Raw genomic sequence first — 23,009 nt, 5'->3', positions numbered from 1 at the left:
TTTTTAAGAAGTTGATATAAGAAGAAAATATATATATATATATTGTTTCATAGATTTTAAACAAAACCAGATTTAAAGTTATTAAAAATTTGATTATTTATAATAAAACTGTCCAAAAATCTACACAAAACATTATTATTTCAAAATCTTAACCGATACCAAAATATATCGAAGGTTAATAACTGATCTGAATCCTTCTGCCAACCATTCTGGACTCAGTTTACATCTTTCGCGTCAACCAGTTGTTCATTGATTATAGAAGCACATTTTTGCATAAGATAAACCAAAAGAAAATATTCAAAAGAAAATGTTTTTAAATCGTCGTCTTCGTCATCATCCGTTCAGGTACGTGATACACTTATAAATGTAAATTAAACGCACATTTAATTTCGAATAGCACGTACCGTGTAGCAGCAACAAGTTACAGATAACTGACATAACGAGAAAAATAATATCAAGATTTTAATTAGCTAATGAGAATTTAAAAAAAATCAAAAAATTTATTTAAAAAAGCAATTTTTTAGATCGAAAAGACGTAAAACATCGTACGAAAGAGAAAAAAATTTTAAAAAGTCGGGGGTAAAATCGTGATTTTGTTTATATAAGTGGAGTACCCACGTAAATAGAACTCGAGTGACTTTTTTCTTTCTTCTTCCTTTTTTAAACTAAAAAAAAAATGTATTTATATTTAAATATGTAGCGATTTTCGAACGAAACTGTCATATACATACACATACACACATACGAACGGGGTCCGAATGCACACAATCAGACGAGTTTAAAACAGAAGAGGAGGGGGAGAGGTTGAAAAGAACGTACCAAAAAAAAGTAGGCAACTCTCTCTCTCTCTATGGTTGCATTGCAGGCTTTATAAAAACATCCATCTTACAGTAAAGAGTTGTCTTGACAGCATTCGGTAGAACTTGTCTTTCTGTCGGTATCGGTGAAAACAAACTGTCGCAGTGTCCGATGGACCACCGCCAACTCGTTCGGCGCAGACGCGAAATAGCAAAGCACTAGATTCTATTTATAGAAACTAGAAAACTGGGGATAAGAATCGGGGATCGAAGCTGAGAAAACATTCGAATACATACGCGCGCGCTAATTTACTTTTATAGACATAGAAAAAGCACGCGTGCTTGCATGTGTATCCATCTAACAAAAAAATTTCAAAATAAATAAATAAATATAATAAAGAAGAATGGTATGCAACAAGTTTTTATAAGAGCCCGTATACAAATCGTTAAATTTCACCATAAAACTTTGTTTTATAGGTTAATAAAGACACCAGAAGAAGTCATAAAAACGTTGCCTCTCTAATTACTTGGACGGTTCTAGTTAAAACACAAGATTCAAACTATTCTTTTATATTTTTTAATTAAAATTAAATAAATTTTAAACAGAGGATAAATGGAAACACGTACAGTACGTTAACAATTATCATTTGAGATAATTGATTTTTAAATTAATCGCCGAAAAACAGAGAAAGTATGAGAGATACGTATTAAACAATCCACGAAATTTTGGATTTGGTTAGAGGATACGGTAATTACTTTATACACGATGTGAAATTAACTATTGTTAAACGACAATAGTTAACTTTATGTCATTCTATATTTATACATACATACATACATATAGAAAATTCATAACAAATTTTAGTTTTGAAGTATTTTGAATTTTAAATAATTTTATCCTAATTTAGTAGACATGTAAAGTCCATATAATTCAATATGTATATCTATTTCTTCTAATAATAATTATTAGTGAAATAGCTTGTAATATACAGTGATTGGTTAACAAACAAATCAGATAACAAACACTTTTGTGAAAGATTTTTATGTTCAGACAACAAACATCTCATAGAACAAGCACAAGAAGAAACAACATAAAATAATGAATACCAATTGGTCTTCCCTTGTCTTCAGACAACAATTTGAAACTTTTTGGAGCGTGGGAGATGTCAGCATTGATACTCAATCTGGTATATACTGATCGGATAGTATTCCTCTGAACTTTGAAACTCTCTCTTGTAATTCCAGCCTTTTATTTTTCTGACAGAAACAATTTTTTTATAGTATTCGCGAGACTGTCGGGCGAGCACTCGTTAAGTTTTGCGTCGGTTTTTATTTTCGAAAGTTGAGAGTATAATAGCAAAGGTAGAGAGTGGGCAGAAGATGCCTAATGTTGCTGGGCAGTATGGCATGAACAGGTCTACAGTAGGCAGCAGTTCAATCTTATTTAAGAAAACTACTGTATAATCAAGAAGACTCAAGCAGCTAAAGGAGTAACAAAAATCACATCTGAGAAATAAAGAACATCGAAGAGTTCATAATGGAACCTGAAATGGATCTGACAACAGAAGAATGCCAAGAACTCTTGAATATCTCGGCGAGATATGTTTTCTTCTGAAAAAGAGGGTTAATGCCAAAATCTGCTATTAAAGATCTTTTGAAGTGGGATGATGCCAGAACAACAGTCTTAGAATGGCATCCAAACCAGGTTGAAGTTAATAGGCTTAGGGATCTCTACAATTACAATTCTATTAATTACTTTTGAAAAATTCTGAAGAGAGAAAAGCAATTGACATTAGACAGATTCTTTAACTCCCATAAACAGAAAAAAACATGACTAATAAAAATGTAAGACTGGGTATGTATGTATTTTTATTATTACATATAAATAAACATAGTAAGAAAGTATATATTTTTTATTTTTTGGGGTCTCCAAAACGAATTAATCAAATTTCCATAAAAACCTACGGTAAATCAATAATCAGTTAACGAACAATTCGGATAGTGAACAAAGTCTTGGAACATTAACCGATTACCCATTATGTTCATTAACCGATCACCCACTGTATTTAGATAAATAATGTTAAACAAACATAATATAAACATAATATAGATTAAAAAAATCTGATTTCACATTATAATAATAATTGTCACCATGAAGAAAAAGAATCAGAAATTTTTAATGTTCAAGAATCATACTTATATAATAGAAAGGAATTAATCAAACAGTCTATCATTGCATAGATGGCAATGCACAAACATACTTATATGAAGTATGAAAAGCTCTATACAGAGTGAAATCTTTTAAAAATACTAGATTATTCATAAAAATGAATAAAAATAAGTTTTCTATTAAGAATATTATATTGAGTGAGATATTCAAAAAGTAATCTGTAAAAATTATAAATTGATTTAAAATAAAAAAATGTGAATTTTAAATGAATTTATTTCTTGATTTTGAAAGTAATTTTAAAAAATCTTTAATCTTTTCGCAACTGAATTTTATAAAGTTAAAAAAAGAAGAGAGGAATAGCATTTATGAAAATATTTAAAGGTTTATTCAGTATAAATAAAATTCAAAATTCTAATGACCCCAACATTGAACTAGTTAGCAAGTTATATTCTAATTAAACAATATTTAATGGATTGTGGCCGTATACATAATATATAGGTGTGCTTAAAACTATTGATTTATTTATAAAATGATATAATAAGTTTTTTCTTCATCTTACAATTCTGCACTTTAAATATTTTAGTCCCTTATTTTATGTAATTTTCAAAATTTTATTTTAAAATACAATGCTAAAGAAAACAATAGTAATACCTTAGAAGTCTAAAGCGACCACTGCAATTTTGTCTATCACATGCAAAGTCATCTTCTTTACTACTGCCAAAAGATCGATAACAAGCAGGTCTTGGGCAAGCTTCGTTATCACATCTGTAAATCTAAAAATATTAGAATATTAATTTTATAATCTAATAATTTTAAATGATAAAATTTATTTATTAATAGTTTGTTATGAAACATAAACAAACTAGTTTAAATACAATTAAATCAAACCAGCAAACTTAATTTAAAAATTCTTATATAAATACTTTAAAATGAATAACTTTTATATTAGATTTATAGTCTTTTTATTATACTAGCTCCAAAAATTTTTACATATTTTAGTAAATTTAAATTTGCAAATGTATATAAAATTTTGATTATCTATATAAATAAAAATGTAAATGTTCATTTGTTCAAAATCTTAAATCTCCAAAAGTTCTTCACCGATTGCTTTGAAATTTTGACACATGTTGCATTCGAATACGTGCATGTTTTTATATCAAAATTCCCCCGAGGGGAGAGAGGAAGAAAATTAAGGCTTAACCTGAAGAATGGCTTCTACTGTAGTATTTTAGATGTGATTTTTTGTTTCTGGTGGTAATAACTTAATTTCTAAATGTACAATATTTACGTTTTACGATTTTTTAACCAAATGTTCGAACCATTTTAAATTTGAATTTGTTATTGCATATTGGTTTGATTATAGAATGATTGTAAATGTTCCAGAAAATTGATCAAATTGAAAGTGTTCCTTTGAAGCAGTAAAATGATTCTCAGCAATAAGAGGTATGTATTTTATAACATTGTTATAAATTAAATAATTACTATGGTTGTTGAAATACTGAATATAAATGATGTTATGACACCCCACACCATTGTTCCAATTATATGTGACAGAGCTTGCCTCTTTAGAGCAATATCCTTTGTTTTATATGACACTCAAGTGATGGTCAAAGAAGTATGTGCAGAAATAGTGGCTTATGTGATAAATCACTGGGATGATTTTTCAAGGGAGGGGTATTTCTATCAAATTGCAAAATCTATACATGCAAAGCCGCGGATAACAGCTAGTATAAAAATAAAAATCCTAATAAATCAAAATTAAATTTCATAAATTTTATAATCTAATATCTTAATGTTTTCTAAATTTTTATCCTTTATCTTAATTTTCTTTTCTTAAGTCATACTAAATTTAACATATTAAAAGTTACAGACAAACAAAAACAGCAGGAAAGAGAAGAAAACATTGTTTATTTTCATTTCACTATCTATATTCATTTTAATTAATAATATTTCTAGTATTAAATAAAATAATAAGCAAGTTCACTATAACTAATGAATGCAAAAATTTTAAGCAATAGTCAATTTGAAACAATTTACAATTTCAGTTAATGGCAATTCCTACTCTGAAAAAAAAAATATTTTTTTTTTTCAGAGTAGGAAAAAAAAATGTGAAAAACCTGAAAAAAAAATATTTTTTTTTTCAGGTTTTTAGGAATATATATATATTTTTTTCACGTTTTACAGATATCAGGTTCTAATATATAATACTAAAAAGCTTATTATACAATACTTCATATTATTCATAATATATTTCTGTTCTCTTCTGGTTCAAAGAAAAAGTGAAAGATTCTACTAGTGTATGCTTTAAGCAAAGTTGAGAAAATTATCATCTAGGCATTAATAACCAACATCTATGGCTACAAACAACATGTTGGTTATTAATGCCTAAATGATAATTTTCTCAACTTTGTTTATCCAATATTCCAATAATATTTTTTCATTTTTAGTGTATGCTTTATATCCCACATTACTTTGTATTATTAAACAAAGATATTGATGAAAAAGAACTTTTAAACATTTTGAATAATTTATTATTCAAAATACATGGATAATGTAGAGATTCACAGCATTTCATAAAAACTATACTAAAAATATTTTATTACATTTAAAGTTTAATAAAGAAGACATGTTGAAACATACTTTTAATTTAAATTAAGAAATAATAAATCTCTTCTATTTCTATTATTTTTGTACATGTAAGTTAAATATTAAATTTCATATTGTAGATCAGTGGTTCCCAATGAGTGGTTCAAGACCCTTAGGGGATAAAAAGGTTTAGGGGAGCTGCATTTGTGAATGGAACATTATAAAAATATACTAAACTATAAATTTTATTTTAAAAATAAAATAGAATAATGTATCATAAAAATGCACACAACATAAGTTTAATGCACATAAAACACAAACATTTTTTATCTACATAGGAGATCTTCAGGTTAAAGCATTCTATGTAGATCGAAAATGTTTGTTTTATGTTCATTAATTAAACTTCTCTAAAATTTTATTTTTTAAGGTTCAATTGTGTGTGTTTTTATGACATAATATATTCCAGACTTACAGTGTTTGAACTAGAGAATAATGTATTTTTTTTAAAATCTGTAATAGTAAATTTAATAATACCCTGTTCTAGGTATTCTGTACTTAGAACAGGGTATTTGAATAGCTCAGAACATTTGGAAGCTCAGTAGAACTATTATTCTTGTTATTTCACCCAAAGAGGGCCTATAAACAAAGCCAAAAACTTCTGTGATTGAATACTCAATATGCTGGAAGTTGCATGATAAGTATAAACTAATTAACATATAAAAGAATAAAAATTAATACTAGTTATTTAAATAAATAAAAATAAATTACCTTTGCATTAGCATATCCCAATTTGATAGTGATATTTCTTTCTAATTCATTTTTAAATCGAACAGTCTAGATGTAAAATAGTAATTATTTTGATGTGATGAATAATAAATCATGTGAAGTCTACATATAATATTTTAAAGTAATTTTACCTGTACACCAGATATAGCCTTTACAACTGTAGATTTTCCATGAGCTACATGACCAATTGTACCTAAATATGTTTTAAACATTAATAAACAAATTTAAACAGACTATAGAAATATTTAATATTTTCAATAAACTTATTATATTTAAAATAAAAATATCTATTATCAACCATAATTCAATAATAGACAATGAAAATCCACATTATAACAATCATGACGTTAAGCAGCACTAACTTCTGCACATTTGTATTCTCGTAATCAGATTATAAAGAAAAATTTAATTTTGATAAAAGGAGAAGTTACTGCTAGATTTATTGGAAANGAAAAATGTATTAATTCATTTTTACAAATTTTGAGAACTGAAATTAATAGATGATATACACATAATTTACTAAGTGAAAACTACAGATTCATGTCATAAATTTTATTTTATATAAAATTTCTAAACAAAAATTTCAACTTGATTTCAATTTACAATACATAATCATTTTGTTAGCAAGATTTATATCAAAGTTTTTAAAATTAAATATCTATAAATTAAATTACCTTCAATCTTATAATTAAGTTAATTAATCAAACTACATAATTTTGCCTAAATTATAACAGGGCTTGTACTTACTCATGTTTGATGCATAAACTGACAATGTTTTACTCAACTTGGCTTGGTATTTCTAACACTGTGAGTCAATTTTGACTCGCATAAAATTACCAATAAAACTGACTTTTGTTTGTTTCTACTATCATTTTAACTTTGTTTTGATGATGTTTTTAACCAACACAACAGTTACTTTATACAAATTCACACCTAAAAGCTAATTCCAGCAGTAAATGAACAAATAAACTTTAATGTTCATACGTTTTTGGCTGTCTTCTGGAATTAGCATTTAGGTGTGAATTTGTTTGTTTACTATATAGTTCCAGTTTGTGTGTGCCAGTTTTTTTGTCTCAGTTACTTTATTCCAATTTATCCCTTTTAAGACAATTTTGTTCCAATTATTTGTATGAGAATTTCAAAAGATGAGTTAACATCATAAATGTTACTTTTACTGTTGATTCCAGGAAAAGTCTTTTGCAAATAAAAATAATTGCATTGTTATGAATGATGTGTTTATATACTAGTAATTCACCATTACCAATTTCTATGATGTTAAAAAATAACGGAATTACACATTCTAGAAATGATCTGTTGAATGAAAGATGACAAACACAAGAATCAAGATAATTTATAGCACATTATTCATTTACTAGGGCATGAATTATTTCCAGCTTATCACTACAAAATAAATTTTTAAAAATACAAAAAGATAATTTGAATTAAAATATTTCATCAAAAAAACATACAAAAAAATAATTTTTAAAATAATGAATAGATAGGGATGAGTTACAGCATAATAAAACTGATCATTTCTGAAGACAAAGTCTGTCCAAAAAGGAACCACCATTTATTTATCTCGTGTTCCAGACTACACACTTTCTTGGCGACTGACCTTTCTTTTTAGGCTACTGGCCGCCAGAAGTTAAAAAAGTCCTTTTAAAAACACAAAAAATACATCCAATTAAAATTACAAGAATGTCTAAAAAAGGAACTGGTGACATACAGACTTCTTTCTTTCTTCCATCCATACCTTTTTGGAGTGTTACGGTTTTTATCTACTGGAAATGAGTGCTGGAAAATGTAGTTTTAAAAACGCTGCCCCCTGGTGACGATGAAATAAATGTGTAGTCTGGAACATGAGATAAATAAACGGTGATTCCTTTTTGGACAGATTTTGTCTTCAGAAACTTAATAATTGCCATTCGGACAAAAATTTACAAAAAAAAAAATCTGATCATGTTCTTGAAATTTTTGTATGCAATATAAATGCAGGAAATAGCATTTACTGATGCTGTTTTCATATATTTTTAGTCTGTGATTAGTCTCATTACTATAGTGAAGTAAAATTTAACTAAAGATGACATGAATAAAATGTAAAAAAAAGACTAGAAGATATTCTAATAATTTGTGAAAAAAATATTGTAAAAAAACAAAAAATGAAGGAAAATACCACTAATATATTATTACCCACTGATATTCTATTTTCGTTGTATTTTTGCACACTAAGTAAAAAGATATATGGTATTAGTAGGCAGTGCTTCACTCCAAAAGTGAATGGTTCTGAATGTGTTTATATAAAAAATTCTCCAAATAAAGCAGTCTATTCTTTAGACCAGGAGTTACCAATCTATTTGATCTCACAAATCAGTAAAATCACAATTTTAAATTCCGCAGACCACTATCATAAATTTGTTTTAAACAATACAAACATCTATAGAATAATGATCATAAAAGTTCAACTTTATTTTACTTTATTAATATGAAATTCACTTGTTTAATTATAACAAATTAATGTGAAGTTTGTTGTTGCTCATTTGAAATAAGTTTATGGGTTCTTGGCTCTTTTTTCACAAAGGACAACTATTGCACTCAAAACATTATTTATTGATTTATTTACATTATTATTTACTGATAACAGTCATTTTGTGTTTGATTTTAGATTCAAATTAAAAAACCCCAATGAGTGAGAAAAAGCAATCAAGCATTTTACATTTCTCCATAATACTTCACATAATCTTGAGTTGATCAATGTCCAAATTTCTCCACAGACCACCAAAATTTTCTGGTTGGCAACTGCTACTTTAGACTGTTCTAATACATACATACATACATACATACATATAGAACAGTCTATATATAAATACAGTGGTACCTCAGGATATGAAATTAATCCATTCTGAAACTGAGATCGTATCACGAAAATGTCGTAAGATGAATCATTTTTTCCCATACGATTACATGTAAAACCAAATAATTTGTTCCAACACAAAAAATACACTCAAATTAAAGCTAAGTAGTACATTAAAAATAAATAAATAAATAACAATAGTAAGGAAAACACTAAAAAATGCATTTTGTAGTTGTAAATGTATAAATAACCATAATAGAATAATAATTGATGAAAAAAAATGTAGTTTTATTTGCACTTTACCTTTGAGGATAGACGACGGTGGAGGTGTAAACTGGTGGCGGAAGAGAGGGAGAAGGGAAATGATACTAAAACTTAACTTACATAACATAATGTAACAATAACTTAAAAATAACTTAGAAAAGATAAAAAAAATTAGTGTTGTTTTATATATATTTTTTTAAATTTTTATTCACTGCTTTTTGCTTTCTTTCCTTCACTTCCACTAGCATTTTCACTGGATAGAGGTTGCTTGGTAAAATATCTATCCAAAGAGGTTTGGCTTTGTCTACTTTTTAAAATGTTTCTAAAATGACTTAGGCAAATGTCATTACTCCGAGCAGCAATATGGCCAATGTAAACCTTTTCCGGATGTTTCTTTTCAATAAAATCAGTCACTTTCTGATAATACCTCAAGATTTCCTTTATCGAGTGAGATCCTTCCATGACGAAGCAAACATGCCGACTGAGACCAATGAACAGAAGTAAATAAAAAATGGCGCTGCAAACTAATGTAACATTGTATGGTGAGTTTTTGTTCTTATCGTGGAGCAAAAATATGTTTGAATTTCATGTCGTATCCTGAAAATTTTGTATCCTGGGGCGTTCATATCCTGAGGTACCACTGTATACATTTTATATTTAAGCATCTTATGCATAATATATTCAAAGATGTATTTCAAAAACTATCTTTTAATATTAATAGTTATCTAGTATACTGTTAAAAAGTAATGTACTGTCTTGCAACATTAAAACCAACATTTTATTCAAAGTTGGAAGCACTTCTGATAGTTTAAAACTATCCTCTTAAGGCTGATTCTATTAGACTCAAACTGAATAAGATTTTTCATATTTAAATAAATATAATCTCTTAATAATTTTAATATCCATAATTAAATAATAATTAATAATTAATTTGGAAAGTTCTGGAAGAAAAGAATCAACCCAAAGTCCCAGTCAATGCCATAAGTAATAAGTATGATTATATCTAAATTAATATATATATATAGTAAATCATCACCTCTCCCAGAACCACTATTTTTGGAATGTTTCCAGCCAATCTCATTTAAAAATTTTAAATTTTTGTGGTCCTAAAACTATAAAAATTGATGCATTTGGTTTGATTACAGCTGGTAACAATAGGAAAAGTAAAGGCATCCAGGAATGTTTGACTAAAAAGTTTGCAACTGAATTTGAAGATCAAATTTTTAGCACCAATGACAGTATTTTGTTATGTCAACCATGTGGAAAAACTATAAATGCACAAAGTTTCAGATCCTGCAGCCCATTGATACTCTGAATAAATCCTTCAAGCAAAATCTACTTCCCACTGAAAAGAATTCATTAACCATAACTACAAGAAAGCAATTCCAATTTACTTTAGACTTAATAAATGTTTTTCGGTAGCAGACATCCCTTTTACAAATTGAATAATCCTGTGTTCTGTCAACTTCTGGGAAAATACACCCAAAAAACATACATGATGAATCAACAATTAGGAAATCTTATCTATTAAAATGTTATGAAGACATGTCAAGTCAAATAAGAGCAGCTATGACTGACAAGTACATCTGGATATCTATTGATGAAAGTCAAGACTCAATGTTCTGAACTGTAGGTAATATAGTCATAGGATCATAGGAAAAAGATGTGTTTAGTATGACTTTTCTTCTATGTTCCAAATGGATTTGACCAATCACATGACAATAGCAATTTATTTGAAAATACCCTAGAAATTCTTTGACCAGAAGAATAAAGTATGATTCTATCCTTTTGTTTTTGACTTATGGTATGCACTTTATGGTTAAGGCATGCAAAGGATTGTAGGTGCTCTAACTGAAAATGATACCTTCTACATGTCTGGTCCATGCCTTCATCAAATTGCTGAAGAAGCCAGCTTGAAACATAAAGAAAGCATTCACTAAATGTCCAGCTTGAATTAAACTTTTAAAGAATGTGAACCTGATCTTAGATTGCCTCCCAAGCCAGTTATTACTCACTGGGGAACATGGATAGAAGCTACCATTTATATGGACCATTTCAAGACAGTAAAATAGATTTTGAGGAAGCAGCAGCTATTGCAATTGCAAAAGATAAATTTTCAAATTCATTAATCCAAGAACATCTTGCAGAACTGTCAGCTGCCACTAGACCAGTGATTCCCAAACTGTTTTGAGCCACCATCCCTTGGTTCCATAAACTTATACCTAATGACCTAACCCATTTATCCTTGTGTGAAAAAAACATAAAAATATTCTTAATAAAAACTTTTCTATAAACCTCACATTTTGCATCCTTTTCATACATTGTTCTCCATATCTGGAAACCATTAAATGCAATTTTTCTTCTTAACTGTTTTAATGGGTGAAAGGGACAATTCAGTCAGAACCAGACTCCAGCACCCCCTGCTACCACCTTGCTTCTTATCATTCCGTTAGGTTTACTCACTGCACTCAGGGGTGAACCACTTTGGAAACCACTGCACTAGACCATTTAATTATTAGTTTGAAACTGTAATATCTTCCATTGAGCAAAAATGGACAAAGAATGTAATACATTACAAAAAAACAAAAGTAGTCTATCTGAAAGGTTGTTCAAAAAGCTGCAGGAGGTTCAATTTACAGCAATCAATATCCATCATTCTAAAGGAAATGGACGTTATATTTTTGATCTAAAAACTGACTAAACAATCAAATAATTAACATGTTTTAAACTTGCAACAATTACATCAATTTGCATGGAAAGAAGTTTCTCTAGATATAAATCTGTATTTTCTGATAAAAGGCAAAAAAGGTTCAATTTGAAAATGTATGTAGTGTAACTGCAACTATTAACTGTTCAGAAATTATGTTTAGTATCAATAAATGATTTAAGTTTTCATTTCAATGTTCATTGGTATTCTTAAGTCACAATTTAAAAATGCATATCTAAATGCATATGTTGGGCATTTAAAGTGCATAAATATATGCACAATTTTGTGATCATAAATTCATAAAATTCAAGGCCTTACTTATAAATATTAAATTTAATACAGTAATGCCTCATACTTCAAATTTAATTCATTCCAGGAGCCACTTGAACTCCAATTTGTTCAAAGTCCAAAGTGATTTTCCCCATTAGAAATAATGGAAAGCAATTAATCCATTTCCAGATCCTAAACAATACCCATTTTGATAACATATACCAAGCAAATACACATATTTTAAGGTAGAAATAACACAATTAAATGCTCTAATAATAAATTAAAATAATAAATAAAATAAATAAATAATGTATAATATAATAAAAATTGCATTTACTGGTTGCACACCATTGACTGACATCTTAAACATGGCCACCAGATTTGCAACATGTGTATCACTTTCATGCTTCATGATAAAGTTGCTTTTTTATCTTAGACTTTTTCAAGTCTTCCTCTTACTAGTTAGACTTTGTTGCTTCCACACACTTCTTGAATACTGTGATTAATAAGTAAAGGTGATATTGGGTTAAACAGACAGTTTTTGTGTATTTTTAACAGCTGTTCTTACTTGATATAAATATGTGATTTCATTATAACAGTTGTGAATATTAACACATTATTCTAATTTGAAATTATATTCTTTGTTCAGAAGCTTATTTTACTCTTGAGTGTATTTTTCATTATGCACCAATGTTTGAACTCTGAAGCATTCGAAGTATAAGGTACCACTGTATTTATAAAATTCCTTTAATACATTAATGATTTAATAATGCCATCATCTATAAATATTTTTAATTTATACATCTATTCAATTAAAAATATATTTTTTCTAACTCACCAATATTAATTGTTGCTTGTCGACTTATAACTTCTGGTGTAAGAGGAGATAATTCACCTACTTTCTGTAAAAAAAAAATTCATTTTAAATTATATTTAAAATAAAAATATCTATTATCAACCATAATTCAATAATAGACAATGAAAATCCACATTATAACAATCATGACGTTAAGCAGCACTAACTTCTGCACATTTGTATTCTCGTAATCAGATTATAAAGAAAAATTTAATTTTGATAAAAGGAGAAGTTACTGCTAGATTTATTGGAAACTACATGCATTTATGTTTGAACTGTGATCTTACTGAACTGAAATGTTTCAGTTAAATGAGAACATTTGGTTTGTAAAAAATTTATCAGTACCTTATTTCTCCTTTACCAAATAAACATGGCACCATATTTTATAAATTTTTATGACTAAGTTTGATGTAGATAATCTATTTTAACACATATTTTTAATGCTGCTGAAAAACAGATAGTTGTTTACACACACTTTTGACTAAACATTGTATTATTTGTGTAAAGAATTATTATAAATTGCAATATGAATATGCATAGGAACATAAAGCAAGACAAAACATAAAAAAGTAAACAAACAAAAAGTAAACAAAAGACTTTCTAAAGTTCAAATTATTCCAAACTTTGATATAATTTTAATAATAGAATTATAGGGTTTAAAAATTTCAAATTCACTCATCAAGTTACTCAATTTAATGTTTTATTTAGCCACTAAAAATCAGTATCATCTCAGGGAACAAGATTTGTATTATTTATTTACTAAATTACTCAATTAACAAAATTCATTCTATTAAATTTAACTAATTATATTCATTTCAATTATGTTAAAAGTTTTATAATTGTATTCAGTGCATAATTTAGTATAGTCAAGCAAAAGACCATTTACATAAAGAAACATGTACAGTACAAATTTACTGGCATTTTTTATTACCAGTAAAAAAGTCAATTTTCTAAATATTGCTGTCTTTTCAGTAAGTCAACACTTAACCAATCATTAGTAAATTATGTCCAGTTGAACTCCCTTTATTCTATTCTGAAAGGTAACAGTTTTGTGCCTGAAAAAAAAGCATGCTGTAATTTTTAAGTTGAGGGATTAAAAAGTAACCAGTACGAATGCTCACATTCAAATAAATGTGAACACACACACTGGCAACTAAAGAGGTTGCTCTATATGTTACAACTGAAACTGCTAATGAGTTATAGGTGATACAGTAAAGAAACAAATTGCTAAACTCTCCAGTATAGTACTGTAATATGATATTTTAAAACAATTTAACTAAAGAACTATAATAATTTAAAAGACAAATAATGTAAATGTTTTTACAGTTTAAATAAAAATATCTGACCCTTCAATATCCTTAATATACAAAAATGTAAATATACATGAAAGTGTACATAAATAAACATTTGGCTTGAAAAAAATTATTATATGTCTACCTATTTTTATCCAATTTACTAATAAAAAAATTAAATTAGTGGTATATTTACAGATAGATTTTTAATGATTACCAGTAACATGGTTTACTATTAATACAAACTCTAGTATAGTGTTCTCTATTTTTTCTTATTAATTTATTGATTCCAAGAAAAATTAATATGTACTGTACTTATTGAAACCAAAATATTCATGTACAGAGAGGGATTTGCTACAGAAAACATTCCAAAATGGAAATGAAAATAAAGGAAATTATTATTGGCATTAAATATCAATAATAAATATTTTAAAATTCATATTAATAAAATTCACTAATTTCTTCAACTAATAAAATAAACCAGCAATGAGTTCAACTTTCCCAGCAATATTTAAAATTTTGGTGACACCATCTGTTATGATATTTTATTTAAAATATTTTTAAATTTTAACTATTATAAAATGGCAAAAAGCTTAATTTTGAGGATAGAGATGGGTTTTATAAAAAAAAAAAAAAATTGTGAATGCCAAAAACCAGTAAAATCATTATAAGTCTGACCCTACTGGAGATACACACGACCTCATTATCTTCCCACCCCCTCAACCTTTAACAACCAAAATTTAATAGCATCAATCCCCTAATAAACAAACCTCCATGCAAAAAAATCAGAAATTTTCAACAAGAAGCACAGGATTTATTAATCTTCAAACAGGATGAACAAAATTGTGCTTCCCCACATAAGCATCCACATATATAAAAATTACCATTGAATTTTTTGCATTTCTCAACATTTCAAGGTGTTCAAGTTTAAAAATGTAAAAATCTGGGGTGTCATTTTCTGCCAGATCTGAATCTCTCTGTTATAACAGCCAGGAAAGTAATATATTTTATTGATTTTGTTGTTCTTACATAGAGTTTAGAATATATATAATAACAGATTGCTACTTTCTAAAAACCATAATATACACTAATTAATCCATTAGAAAAAATGTTCTTAATCCAACCAATATCAGCAATGATATATAATAATAAATGCTACTTTGTTATAACAAAGAATATGAGGAATGTAATGTAGATACAGAGATTCAAATTACTGAATCAATTAATTAAAAACACAATTTTATTATTATATGAATAAATCTAGTGTAAATATCAGCAATATATTTACACTGATTTTGAAGAAAATTATCAAATTATTATTGTCAGAAATTTTATTAATATTTATTAAAACACCTGTTAAATTATAAAATCTGCTAAGAGTAAATTATTCAAAGTTTTCATAAGTTGAAACTTTTAAGAGTTGTTAAAAATAGATTGTTGATTGATAGTTTATGAACATAATTTTAATTTAAGAACTATAAACTACAAATTCTTTTGATATACTGTAATTTAAAAACTAATGCAATAAAGCTCTGAGAATTATTATTTGAATTTATTCAACTATTCTAAAGATTTATTTAATGATCAGAAAGTAGTTTTGACATAAAATATAATTCTACATTACATATACTGTATTAATATAATGTTGAGTCTGGTAATACTTATTTTTATTTATTTCTTTCTTTTTTGTATTTGGCAACATTGACATGATTGGAAAAAGACATAGATGCAAGCACACCAAAATGTATTAATGCTAAATTAAAGTTGTTGATGTTAACTGTGAAAAGTTAGTGTTTCTTGCCTTTTTTCCCACATACGTACACATGAAAATTTTAAATACGGATCATTTTACGATTGTGCAACCAAAAATTAGAGCATTTTGTTTACATTACCATTATAATTTTACAAAAATGTAAATGGCTTTCTTGCACATTTTTGAAATATTATTGTGCAATGATTCAAAAACAAATAAATTTGTATTTAAATCAACGTTACACTATCTGGAACCTGTGACCGGTGCTCTACGCGTATATATTGTATATCGCTTGACAAACGTTTTCGAGCGATCTGTCCGCTCTTCTTCAGGTCAACTGAAAATTCCCCGGACGGAGTGTATATTATTTGTTGAGATCGGGTGTCGGTTCCGACTGGGCGGGTCGTTTCTGGCATGCGCGGTTGTGTGGTGGGGAGGAAACGGTGGGTTGGCGTCTAACAGCGATTGCCAGGCCAGAGACAGGGTTAGCTCTTCCTTCCTGTTAACACAGGTGGTTAGCTGGCCGGCGTTGTAGATAGCCGCGGCTTCCAGCCACCTGAGATGCTGTTGGTGGGGCGTGTTGATGATGATAGTAGCCTTCTCGAGTTGCGCTTCGATTTCGAGATCCAACGCATATGTGGCCAGGGCTGTGGTTAGCCTCCTGTGTCGGATATCTGCTTGGTGTTTATGCAGGCAGGTGCACAGGGACATTTGGTTGAGTTGGACAGAACTCGGACCTACTATACATCAGCTCGACCAAACGTCCCTTGTGCACCCGCCTGTGTAAACACCAAGCGGATATCCGACACAGGAGGCTAACCACAGCCCTGGCCACATATGCGTTGGATCCTGAAATCGAAGCGCAACTCGAGAAGGCTACTATCATCATCAACACACCCCACCAACAGCATCTCAGGTGGCTGGAAGCCGCGGCTATCTACAACGTCGGCCAGCTAATCACCTGTGTTAACAGGAAGGAAGAGCTAACCCTGTCTCTGGCCTGGCAATCGCTGTTAGACGCCAACCCACCGTTTCCTCCCCACCACACAACCGCGCATGCCAGAAACGACCCGCCCAGTCGGAACCGACACCCGATCTCAACAAATAATATACACTCCGTCCAGGGAATTTTCAGTCGACCTGAAGAAGAGCGGACAGATCGCTCGAAAACGTTTGTCAAGCGATATACAATATATACGCATAGAGCACCGGTCACAGGTTCCAGATAGCGTAACATTGATTTCACCCCGGTGCTGAAAGTAGAACAGTTCCTATATTTTAAATTTGTATTTTATAAGATAATCCAAAAATTACTTGCTAAGTTGAAGTTCCTATTTCAAAAGAATCATTATACAATATAATATAATAAAGCATTCTCTGTTGCACTCCTAATCTTATGTTATTTTGTTACAGACAATTTACATATAATATGTTATCATCAAAAAAATAGCAAAATACACTTTAGAACAGCAGAATTCATTTCATTATTAAGGAATATGAATGAGTAACAGAAAGCCCAAAACATTTCAGAAGAACCTTTCAAGCCAAATTTGAAATTAATTAAAGCAGGATATAACAGACACACTAAAAGTTTTTTCACCAAATATTTTAGCTCTGGCTCCATGTAATATCACCCAATTGCTTCAAAAGATAGTCTTGAATTCTGAGGTCAGATTGTGTAAAGTCCAATAGACAACCAGAGGTCTTATGGAAAATGCTGTACCATAAATAGCTTATGCCATGTATATCTTCATAAAATAAACTTAAACTTATTTTTGAAATCATAGAATGTGTCCTAGATAACAAATGTGATAAAATCTTCATTAATTAATCAACAATGATGCATGAAACTTTGTATGTAATTTTTGGAGCTTATTGTACTTGTTTTTCATTAAAAGAGTATTTCATCCCGAAATCAATCACATTATATTAAATATGATTAATTTCAGACAAACAAAACCTGTTATTCATTAAATATATTCAAAATATCTTAAAACTCTAGTAATTTTAGAAGGAAATGCTTCCTCAACAAATTCTTTCTTCAATAACTTTGTAACATCAAAAATCTAAACTTTACAACAGATGGATCATACTTTAAAATGTATGACTTTGCAAATTATCTGGAAAAATTCTAATTAATAATCCTAAAGTTGGAATATTGAAGACTAATAACATAAACGGTAATTATTATCGAAATTAAATTATAAAATGTTTTCTAATTCATTTAATGTAACGTGTGAAGAAATTTCATCATGTGTAATAACAAAAAAAATATATTTATATATTTTATACGTGAAATCTATAAATATATAATATCTTTCAAAGCCAAAAAAAATAAGACGAAATATTTTAACTTAATATTGTCTTACTAATTTGCTCAGATCTTGTTTTTTTAGTTGCGGCTGTCCCTGTGATAAAACCACGTCTCCGCCCGCCATTTTGGAAATTTTCGATGTGATCGCCCTCTGCTATTTTGAAACTTTAATCATTATTTATATTCATAAAAATTAATATAAATTATTCACCTCGTTAAGTTAACAATATTTTAAACTAAAATATTTAATTGGATTTTATTTAAATAAAAATATTGAGAAAGTTTACAAAGTAAAACTAGATTTATGAATTGAAACGCGCCAAAAAACTATATTTTTGTTTTTTTGTTGTTGTTGTTGACTCTTTCGACCCTGTAAAAACTAAAGTCTTTTTAAATCATTTTAATCATATCCACTGTAGATTGGCTAGGCTCGCAATGGGGGTGACGGGTAGTGAAAAACGGAGCCAGACGTATTCAGGATAGTCTCGCGTAGAAAAATTTCTGATGCTCCCGACCCAAACCCGAACCCGAGTTTACATCCCAGAACGGCAGACTGATATCTTTACTACCTCTATCTGACCGTCAAGTCTGGTATCTAAAGAATTCGAATTTTAATTGGATTGTCAGAAATTTCTAGGGATGATCTGCGTGGCCCCCACATGGTAGTGACTGACCGGATCCTAGTCAAGGGGACCCGGGTTCATGGAAGCTCGGTATGAAAATGATCAGCTTGTATTTTTTGCTTAGCTTGGATTTTCTTGTAAAGTATTGAGTTTAAGTTAATTGGAGTATTTAATTCTTGACATAGTTTAATTAATATTCTAAGCTACAGTTATTAACTTAATATCACAGTCAAAAAATATAAAAATTACCTTTCTGAGTCACGAGGAAAGCTAAAAAAAATCTTTTATCAGAATTTTTCCGTTTACAATTATGACAATTGACAGCCGAACAACATCTTCCATGAATTTTTGCCATTTTGATAATTTTTCGGAAAGTGGTCCGTCCGGATATGTCGGGCCCTATCTCTCACCACCCGGACGCCCACTGTGGGCCTAACCGAACCCATAATGGGCTTGCTAAAAGAGACACTCTTAGTGCCCACAGGGCGGAAATAGTTAAAAAAAAAAAAAAAAACTCTGCGAAAATGATCTTCTTACTGCCTACAAGATGGAAAGAGATTTTTAGTAAACCTCTACAAGCCTTTTTATTCGAAAATTTATTTTAAAATTTTCAGTCCTGCAGTGGCGTGCCGTCATTGGAAGCGGTGGATGCGCCGCTTCCCTTGCATTTTCTAAAAAATAAATACACATTAATTTTAATATGAAAATAATCGCACAATATTTTATTTTAACCGCATTATGTATCTTATTACAAATTTCTATACTACACGTGAAAAAAAAAGATTGCTATTGTATATTCGAATATTAGTGGCGGAGTGGAAGCGCTGTATTTTCATCATCCAAAATGCCAGATTCGCGCCCTTCAACCTCACCCGGTTTAGCCGGTGGAAGCCTAGGACCTCGGGTGGATGCTACACGTATACCGCATCCAATTCTATCCAGGACCGGTTCTGGACTGTTAGCCGCTCGCCTGCTAGATATTTGACCTCCCTCGCCCGATTACGTGAATCGCGAGCACATTTATAACTTAACCCAACCGATAAGAATTTACTGGTATGTTTTTATGATAGTTCTGTATATTGCAGCCGGATGGCCGAGCGGTCAAGGTGGCAACCTACCGCTCTGGGGGACCCGGGCTCGAATCCGAACGGATCGAAAAATCCCCAGGAATTTTTCGGGGGTGGTCCGTTCGGATATGTCGGGCCCCGTCCCTCACCACCCGGCAGCCCCATTGTGGGCCTGGCAGAACCCACAATGGACCTGCAAGAAGAGGCCCTCTTAGTGCCCACAGGGCGGAAAGAGTTTAAAAAAATAGTTCTATATAGTTGACAGGAGTTTAAAAAAATCCATTAAAATATTTGATATTTTTATTCCGCTCTCTGGTTTTATATTACTCGCGGATTTCAATGTTAAACCAGTGATATTGCGATTTCGTATATCCCATCTTTAAGGGGATGTAGAAAAAACGTGTACAATTCTTGTATAATGTTAAAAAATTTGGTAGCATCATTTATAACTAAATTTAATGAATGAGAGAGATGCACGAGGTACAGAAAAAGCTCTAGAATTTATTTTCCTTAAATTTACGATTTATGTATCCATTGTCATAAAAATTTGTCTTTCCACTTTTTTCCGAAGACTACAAATATTCGAGTACAAAGTACTGTAAGGTCTTTTGTCATTCAATCCTACTGATGTTTAGATCTAACATTAAGCAGGCAAACACGAACAGTAACAAAAAAGAACTTTATTAGAAAAGGTTAGAACTGTCACAGACATCCTCGGGCGACACCCGGACAAAATCCAACGAACTTTTGCGCCTTTTCTTTTTTGACGTTGCCAGCCACTCTTGTTGGCAAGTGTTGCCAGACAGAGTTCGTGATCTTGGCAAGTGTTGCCAGACAGTGTTCAGGATCTCTGGCGCTGGCGGCCACAGTCTCTTTTTATGCGGATTATTTTTATGCGATTTTGAAGTTGTGCGGTTTGTATTTCATCCAAAAATTTCTTGGACAAACATACATATAGGCTTGTTTAGGAAGCCCGCGTATAGACAGTCTCCAAAAATCGTGGAACGCTCAAAGCTCACTCCATTTGTTCTGCTGACATATAACGTTTACGGATGTAAAGGACAGCTAGATCTACCTTAATCGCTTTAGTTCCTAGCAATTTTTGATATAAATGTAATTAAACATAAAAAATACTTAAAACTGAAAAAAACGAAAGAAATGCGTTAATTTTGAAGAAGAAGCTTCAAAGTTTAACTTCCTTTGTCACGCCTTTCTGTGAAATCTAACACAGATGAGTCATTGTTACACATCTGGATGACCTTGAAAATAGCTGGAGTTGGATTACCCGGGGCATTCTCATAGACGTCGCGGGAGGACAAGGATTTAAAGTAGGGTGAACTGTAGCTGGCCGTATATTTTTAAATATTTTTTAAAAATTTGGAGACTTAACATTCCAAAAATTCAAAAAAAATTTCAAAAATAGTTTAAGGACCGTGTTTTATGTAAGGGGGCGAAGAACTAGAGGGGTTTTTAATTAACCCTTCACATCCAGATGTCAGTGATTTTTTTTTAGAGTGAGCTTTTGCAATTCGGGGATTGCCCTTGTATTACTTTTTGATAAAATAAACTGAATTAAGTTTGAATACGAGTTTATTTTAAGCTTTTATATGAATTTTTTCAGACATTCGAAGAAATTTATTAAGCAGCCTATTTCTTTTAATTTCTGCAAACTTTTTATGCGGTTTTAAGTTAATTTTAACTCGTTGTTTTGGTTTTATGCGATTTTAGAAAATTACGGAACGTATCCCTACTTTTTCAAGGCAAGTAAAGTCTTTTTTTATGCGAATTTTTTATATGCACTTTTCTGTAGAACGTATCCACCGCATAAAACGAGACCTTACAGTAATCAGTTTCGACTTATTTCTACTTAAGAAGTAGTTAAATAATTAAGCGATTAGGGAATTGGGGACATAAACAAAACCCTGATGAAAGAGCCGAAATTTTACATAAAAGCTTAACCGAACCTATCTATAGCCGAGTACAGTGGGGACTGATTTCTTCAAAATATTAGACATAATAAAGACAGACATTTTTCCAGTTCAACGAGAGTGACCGAAAAGTTGTAAATTTTGGAAATTTCCGTGGTCAACACCTGGTCCTAAAACGAATTAGTTAGAAAACAAATGACGGACAATCTATAAGTTTAACATATTTAGATTTTTACAACTATGGTGAGAAACGTTTAAAATTTACAACAACCCTGTCGCATCCTTTGAGATATATAGTGATGCGACAAAAGAGGCATTTGACATTAACCGGTATAGGCACTCTCGGGATTTGGCATGCATGCACGCACTGCACTCCTATCAAGATCGTCTCTGATTCCATTCGTAGGGAGCTATTTGACTAAGTGGTTAAGATTTAAAGAGTAAAGAATGTTTTATGTTATTTTTATGTACGTTTCTTTACAAAGCTATATTTAATTATAATTTTTTTAAAAGTATATTCATACAATTGAAGAATATTTTGTACCAGGTACGTATATCCACCACATATTTTATTTCACTGAGTAAGTTTTTATAATTTTATTTTTAATTTTAGCCCTTATATTGTGGGTAGCGATTCAGAATGTAATTGCGATATTGAAAATTTATTTTAAAAAAGTTTTGGCTCGAAATCATATAATGAAAAAGAAAACATTATTAAAAGAAAAAGGCCAATGTCTAAGTTAAA

General features: G+C 29.9%; 1 protein-coding gene across 1 annotated transcript in view; it reads right to left on the bottom strand.

Annotated features, from left to right (window-relative positions):
* LOC111619762 (eukaryotic translation initiation factor 2 subunit 3, Y-linked-like) overlaps positions 1–18,800 on the bottom strand; it is a gene marked incomplete at its 3' end in the record, with an annotated part of 31,311 nt that extends 12,511 nt beyond the window's left edge. The window contains exons 1-5 of the mRNA XM_023361581.1: positions 18,702–18,800; positions 13,270–13,333; positions 6,471–6,532; positions 6,322–6,387; positions 3,608–3,740 (exon numbers count right to left, since the gene is read on the bottom strand). Of these exons, the coding sequence (XP_023217349.1) occupies positions 3,608–3,740; positions 6,322–6,387; positions 6,471–6,532; positions 13,270–13,333; positions 18,702–18,770 (394 nt within the window). The remainder of the gene's footprint in view (positions 1–3,607; positions 3,741–6,321; positions 6,388–6,470; positions 6,533–13,269; positions 13,334–18,701) is intronic.
* Positions 18,801–23,009: the final 4,209 nt, after the last annotated feature.

This window comes from Centruroides sculpturatus, unplaced genomic scaffold, assembly GCF_000671375.1.
Source record: "Centruroides sculpturatus isolate CEXI.00-Female unplaced genomic scaffold, Cexi_2.0 scaffold88, whole genome shotgun sequence".
Taxonomy (NCBI): Eukaryota; Metazoa; Arthropoda; class Arachnida; order Scorpiones; family Buthidae; genus Centruroides; species Centruroides sculpturatus.
The sequence above is the reverse complement of the archived record's forward strand: the minus strand, read 5'-3'. Positions and strand labels throughout refer to the sequence as shown.